General features: G+C 48.0%; 1 protein-coding gene across 1 annotated transcript in view; it reads left to right on the forward strand.

Annotated features, from left to right (window-relative positions):
- EXOSC7 (exosome component 7) overlaps positions 1-6,878 on the forward strand; it is a 42,057-nt gene that overhangs the window by 18,639 nt on the left and 16,540 nt on the right. The window contains exon 4 of the mRNA XM_040445093.1: positions 3,099-3,264. Within this exon, the coding sequence (XP_040301027.1) occupies positions 3,099-3,264 (166 nt within the window). The remainder of the gene's footprint in view (positions 1-3,098; positions 3,265-6,878) is intronic.

The following is a 6,878-nucleotide window of genomic DNA, read 5'->3' on the forward strand; positions in this document are numbered from 1 at the left end:
GTCAGCCTCCCTCACGGATCACCGATCTCCGGTTGCTCTTTGTTCAGATGCACGTAGTCACCTGGCTGGCCTCTGCGGGCATTCGGTTTCTTGTCCTCTGACATGGCCGGCATCTCCGTCCACCTCTTCTAGGAAGTGTCCTTGTGCTAGGAGCACCCCTAGTGATGAGGGGGGACCCTCAGTTCTCTTCCCCAGCCCTACCCTTCATCCTTTGTTAGAATATGGGGTCTTTGGCTTTTCTTCTTGTGTTACCTGAAGTTACTGTGCCCCAACGCCCGGCCCCCGACGATTCCCTTCCATTTTCCCAGCCTCCTCCCCAGAGTCACTCCGGAGGCCTTGGCACCATCCAGATGCGGGAGCTTTGCATGGTCTCATGAGCCTCTAAACCTTCCTCTCTGCCTGACTACCAGCTATGCTGAAAGTACAGTGTGTTAAAAAAAAAAACAAAAAACAACTTTTAAAATAGGAAAAATTCCCACTTTAAATTAATGTCAAAAAACCCACAAAAAAACAGTGGGGTGTGGTCTTACGGGTAGATGAATTTAGCCAGTTGGACCTAGGAGGTTTTGTAAATCAGCCCTTGGGGCTGTAGAAGAGGGAATGCATCAATCCCTAAGTAATTAATTAGTCATACCCAGGAGGGTGTGGCCCACTGCAGTCAGGGAGAGGGACACATTTTAAGCATAAGCACCTCCTAACTAGATTTGTCTATTTAGCTCTATAGAGATGTGTTTTTACACATTTAAAAGATAGATCTTGATATTGATGAGTGTGTAAATTAGAAGCAGCTTTTGTGTGCTGGCTGTGCAAAATTACTAAGTTGGTCCTTGGTAACTTGATTATTTCACCTTAAGTGAGCTGCTTTTTGTGGCTCAGTGCCTGAGTCCAGCAGAGGCCGTGAGGGAATAGCAAGGTTGCTGTGGCAGTAATGAAGTTTCTCTTGGGGATTTTAAATTAGGGCTCTGCTGGCTCATAGTGGTAAGGGAAGACTATATATTTAGAGAAACAGAGTTATCATATAGTGATACATTCTGATTGTTTTAGGGGTCGTCCTTACACCTATATGAGAATGGTCTAGACAAAAGGGATGTTTAAATACATTAGGTGAGATTTTTAGCATTGTGCAGATGGGGTAGGCACAGCCCTGAGCCTTCATGTGGGTTTTGCTTTGCTTGGAACCCCCCTGCCTGTCTGTACCCTGACCCACTTTTGCTCACCTTCTGGGTTGAGGTCCTCGGCACTGGTTGACATCCTCCCCAGCCCTACTCCTGCTCTTTGCTCCCTATCATGAAGCTCCCTGACTTTGTGAAATTGCCAGCTTAGGGCCTGCATCCACCTTGCTCAGTCTCTCCGTCTCCAGTACTAGCATAGAGCTGGTACCTTCTAGATGGATGAGTGCGTGGAACAGAAAGTTTCAATACATGATTTTGTAGAGACCGTACTGACTGAAACAGCTGGTTTGTTACTTTTCTGGACCCTCTTCATTACAGCAAAGTGATTATTGGAATGGTTACTTACCTCACAGATGTATATAATGTATTGAGGGTTTGTTTTTTATTAAGCCAAAACCCTCAAAAATTTCCCATTAAATACTTTTGCATAATAGGGTGCCTGGCTGGCTCAGTCGGTGGAGCATGAGACTCTTGATCTCGGTGTTGTGAGTTCGAGCCCTGTGTTGGGTGTAGATATTGCTGAAAAAGAAAATCTTAAAAAAAAAAACTTAAAAAAATGTTTATTTAGAGAGAATGCATGTATGCTTGTGCAAGCGGGGAAGGAACAAAGAGAGAGGTAGAGAGAGGATCTCAAGCAGGCTCTGAGCTGTCAGCACAGAGCCTGACATGAGGCTTGATCCCATGAACCACAAGGTCATGACCTGAGCGAAAATCAAAAGCCAGATGCTTAACTGTCTGAGCCATCCAGGTGCCTTCCCCCTCAAAATACTTTTTTTTTTTTTAAGTTTATTAATTTATTTTGAGAGAGAGAACAAGAGGGCTCTTTGTGCTGATAGCACAGAGCCCGACGCAGGGCTCAAACTCACAAACCGTGAGATCATGACCTAAGCTGAAGTCAGATACTTAACCGACTGAGCCACCCAGGCGCCCCCCAAAATACTTTTGAATAATGCTTAGGGCAACAAATGTTGATGCTTGTTTATTCTTTTTTGGGGTAATTGGGCATAAGATTCAAGAGGCCAAAATGGAAAAGTTTTTTTCTCTTGAAAAATAGCAAATAAAGTAAAAGGGCTATTCTAATATTTAATCAGCTGGCCGTCTTTCTCATTTCATTTTCCTGCTTTTCAGTACAGTGATAATCTAGTTTGTGATATAATTGGCATACCATCATACATGTCTTCTAAATCATTCAAGGAAGGTCATGGTACTTAACGTTGTGGTTTTTGTTTTGAGAGTTTGGTGGTACATTTAAAAAACAGAAAAATAAATTTTCTTTAATGTTTATTTTTGAGAGAGAAAGTCAGAGCAGGACCAGGGAAGGGGCAGAGAGAGAGGGATACACAGAATCCAAAGCAGGCTCCAGGCTCCGAGCTGTGAGCACAGAGCCCGACGCGGGGCTCGAACCCACGAGCTGTGAGATCATGACCTGAGCTGAAGTTGGACGTTTAACCGACTGAGCCACCCAGGCGCCCCTCGTGGTGCATTTTAAATGAAAACTCGGGGTGGTGTATGTGATGTGACCCTTCCATGGCCAGACTGCTTGACATTAGGCCTCCTGGCCTCCTGGGCCTGTCCGAGAAGAGCATTCTACTGTCAAGATAAGAGAGTTAATTATTACTGGCCAAGGTTCACTTTACTTTTGTTCTCTCGTGTCTCTTTGGGTAAAGATGGCTTCTGTTAGAAGTCGTGGGGGGGGACCCCCGTCACACACACTGACAGATCCAGGGCACCGTGCCAGTCTGGCTCATTGCGTGTGTCTGGAGGCTGGAAAAGTGGCAGGTGCCATCCTCTCCTCACTTCAGTGACTTTTCTTGTACAGCCGCTGGGCCGTCCAACATTCCATAAAGAAACTGGAACAAAGCCATGTGCCTCTGCTCTTTGTTTCTGAAAAGACTCACGCAGCTTTTCTCTTGCCCTTCTATGTAGTTCAGCCAACGCTACTCCTGAATTTGAAGGCCGGGGAGGTGATGACCTTGGCACGGAGATTGCTAACACCCTCTACCGGATATTTAACAATAAGAGCAGCGTTGACCTGAAGTCCCTCTGCATCAGTCCCCGGGAGCACTGCTGGATTCTCTATGTGGACGTGCTGGTACGTATCATGTTGCTGCAACGGCCACACTCTCTGCTTTTGCTGGAGACTGGTTGGCCTACTTTCCTTCTGGTGCTTTTGCCCTCTTCAAGTGGATGCTTTCAACTTCCAGGGTGAGATTAGATGGAAAAAGAATGATGTCCTGTAAAGTTTTATTTTTGTCATTTTGTAAAACTTTATTATTTATTTATTAATTTATTTTGAGAGAGAGAGAGAGAGCGTGCACATGCATGTAAGTGGGGAGGGACAGAGAGAGAGGGAGAGAGAATCTCAAGCGGGTTCCATGATGCCAGCACAGAGCCTGACACGGGGCTCAAACCCCCAAACCATGAGACCATGACTTGAACCGAGGTCAGGAGTCGGACGCTTAACCGAGTGAGCTACCCAGGCACCCCTGTATTGAGTTTTGTAAATTAAATACAACATATGTATTGTATATATAATACCATCCTACAGTGAAATCATAGTCATATCATGGTAGCACCTAAAATTATCCACCGAGCTCATCAGGGAAGAAATAAAAAACAAGAGATGCTTGCTAGATGCTATCAGGTAGAAGTTATAGGCAGAAGTTAGACAAGTTGGCGTACTCTTCTACGTGGAATGGGGATGAACTCTTTCTATGCATTTCATTTAGCCCTTACGACTCTTTAGCGAGCGGGCGCTATTGCCCCATTTACAGGTGAGGGAACGAAGGTTCAGGGAGGCAGAGTGACCTAGCGCAAGAGGTCTCAGCTCGTGAGTAGTGGTGTTGGCACTCAAAGCTGGTTAGGGGTCCCGCAGGTTAGGGGTGTTCTGGACGCTGACACTAATGGGTAAAAATAATGAAATGACAAGTCCGTTTGATTCTCCTCATGTCCGATAAGCGGGATGTACCTTTTAGTGTGATTCCTACTAAGCAAGTACTTTTGCAGGTGCTGGATGTGATGAGGCGGGAGTCGGCAGCCTCCAGTCCTCACTGATAAGGGGCGGGCTTCATAGCTGCCTGGGGAGGTGCAGCCCCATGGTACGAACTGTAAGGTTCTACCCTGTGTCTGAGGAACATTCTCTCTTTTCCTTCCTCCCCAAGAAGCTAAAGGCAGGAGTGTTGTGGTGCATTGCACCTGTCCGTTGGCGATCCTGCTTTTGTTCCTCGTCAGAATTTGTCCGCGCTTGTGATTTTTATAGGAGGCTGGCCCGGTGAGGGGTCCTGATCCACTTTATGATTTAGTCAAGAGACCTGTTCTCTGAGTGAAGGCTTGTGCAAGATGGATGAATATCGGATGTTGTCTCAGCTTAGAACCGGCGCCCTCTTCCACGGGGCGGGGGTGGGGGTGGGGTGGGGGGAGTATATGGTTAGCAGGTGTCTCAGTGGCACACTGTGTCCCCGTCACCTGCAGACCTTTCCTTTTAAGACTCCTCGCGTTTGGATTTCTTTTCTCCTGTTTTTTCTCCAGGCTCTGTCTTATTTTGGAAATAAGACATGATCTTTTGAAATGTTGTCATCCTCAGAAAAGTTTTGAATGAATTAGGAAAGCAGTTTTTGAAATTCTGTTATTGAGGTAGATCCGTTTTTGTCATTCATGTAATTCGCATCTGTGGAGGCTTCCACTTCTGTGAAAGCAAATGTTTGCTTTCAGCCTTGATGGGAATGTGCCTTGTGCGTGCGAGGCACGCGTGGGTTTTTGTTTTATCTTTTACATCTAAAAATACGTGGAATACATCGAGTCCATGTTTGAGGCAAGATGGTGGGAATCCAGTCTTGTCACTGGAATTGCAAAAGTGAGTGAATCTCGATGTATTTTTACCAACCGGTCTGAATAGTCCTCAGGCAGAGCCCATCTTTCAACCAAATATTCGCTGGGCAACTTTCCATGTTTTTATGCTTTTAGTGTAGGTGCCTTTACTTGAACCTATTACAGTCAGACCAACCACCTATTTCCAGTATTATTCTTTTTACCTCCATTGGGGTATTTCATGAGACTAGAAATGTAACTTCCTGGACGCTTCCCTCTTCTTTCTGCTTCGCACTCCTTCGGTGGCCTGGTTGTGACTCCGCGTGGGAGAACTGTCAGGACTCTGTCACATTGACAGTATACAGGCGACCTTTGGTGGGGAGACCGTCACAAGGCTGTCTTGTGATAGCCCCGGGAGTGGGGATGAGAGGCTGGCACGTGGTCCATGGCACTGGGCATGGGCAAGGCAGCGGGAGCGGGGGAGCGACTGCAGCACCTGGCAGCTGGCTATGTGTGTTGCCGGGAGTTGCTGAGCCCGGGGGTCTGAGAGGATGGTTGAGGGGAAGTCCAGGAGGAGCAGGTGTCTTGTGGGGAGACATGTTTTATACTTGTGCGTCCTAGCAGTATTACGGTTTTGGAGGTTTGCCTTGTGAAAAGAAACCCCTCTGGCTCAAACAGTTAAGTGTCTGATTTCAGCTCAGGTCACGATCTCACTCTTTATGAGTTCAAGCCCCGCGTTGGGCTCTGTGCTGACAGCTTGGAGCCTGGAACCTGCTTCCGATTCTGTCTCCCTCTCTCTCTGCCCCTCCCATGTGCGCGCGCTCTCTCTCTCTCTCTCTCTCTCTCTAAACAATGAATAAATAAACATTAAAAAAAGAAAAGAAGACATCAAAAAGAAACCCCTCATTCCCAGAAGGCCAACAGCATAAGTTGTGCTCTTCCCCTAAAAGAAGCGTTCTGGAACCTGTGCACCTGACAGGGGAAGGTGTGTTTGTGACCAGGTGTGTCCTGTTCTTCTCCACTTTGCTGCTTCCCCACCTCTGTTATAGGAGGGATTTTCGCCCTGGAGCCGGGACCACGGCCCAGGCTCTCTGTAACGCTAGACGTCCCACACCTCCCGTTCTCTCCTAGCTTGCCTGGGCCTGTTCAGACACCGGGTCGGGCTGCTTTGGGTCTTCATGTCGCGCCCACTCTCCCCTGCCTCCTGGCTGTACCACTGTGTTTGGCAGAAAGGTTCTTGCTAGGCCGCAGCCGCTTGGCTTCCGAGAGAGGAAGGTAGGGCCTTCGAGCCCGTTATGTGCCAGGAATGGTAAGGATGTGATCTCATTTAATCCTCACGGTCACCCAGTAGAGAAGCGTGGCTTTGTTTTCCTGACGGGGAAACTGAATCCCAGAAGGTATGTGGCCAGCAAGCTGCGGAGAAGAGCGTCAGCCTCGCCGTGCCCCACCTGGCTTACCCCATCGTGTGGCACAGCCTGAGGAGCCTGGGCAGGTGGACCTGAGGCCTGGAGCGGGCTCATCCCTCGCATCCATGGAGGAGGGCGGACTGATTGGTACCTGCCCTTTGGGGGGCCCTCTTGATTTCATCTCTTGCCGATAAGCCAGAATGTTGAAAATCAGAGTCTGTATCAGGCCACTGTGCACGAGTGAGAGGGCTTCTGTGTCCCCCCCCTGCCAAGTAAGGGTGGGTGATAGGCTCTCCAGGGTCCTTCCCGACTGGGGGGCCCTGTGGCTGCTGGAGCACTTTCTCTGTATAAAGTAGATGCTGTGGAAGAGTGGCGTGTGAAACGGTGGCCTTCAGCCCAGGCTGATCCTCAAGGCCACCTCGAGACTAGAGTACACATGCCAGGGTCTCACCCCGCATTTTTCTTTTTTCTTAAAAAAAAAAAAAAAAAAAAA

Source organism: Herpailurus yagouaroundi, unplaced genomic scaffold, assembly GCF_014898765.1.
Source record: "Herpailurus yagouaroundi ecotype Mexico unplaced genomic scaffold, PumYag 193, whole genome shotgun sequence".
Lineage (NCBI taxonomy): Eukaryota > Metazoa > Chordata > Mammalia > Carnivora > Felidae > Herpailurus > Herpailurus yagouaroundi.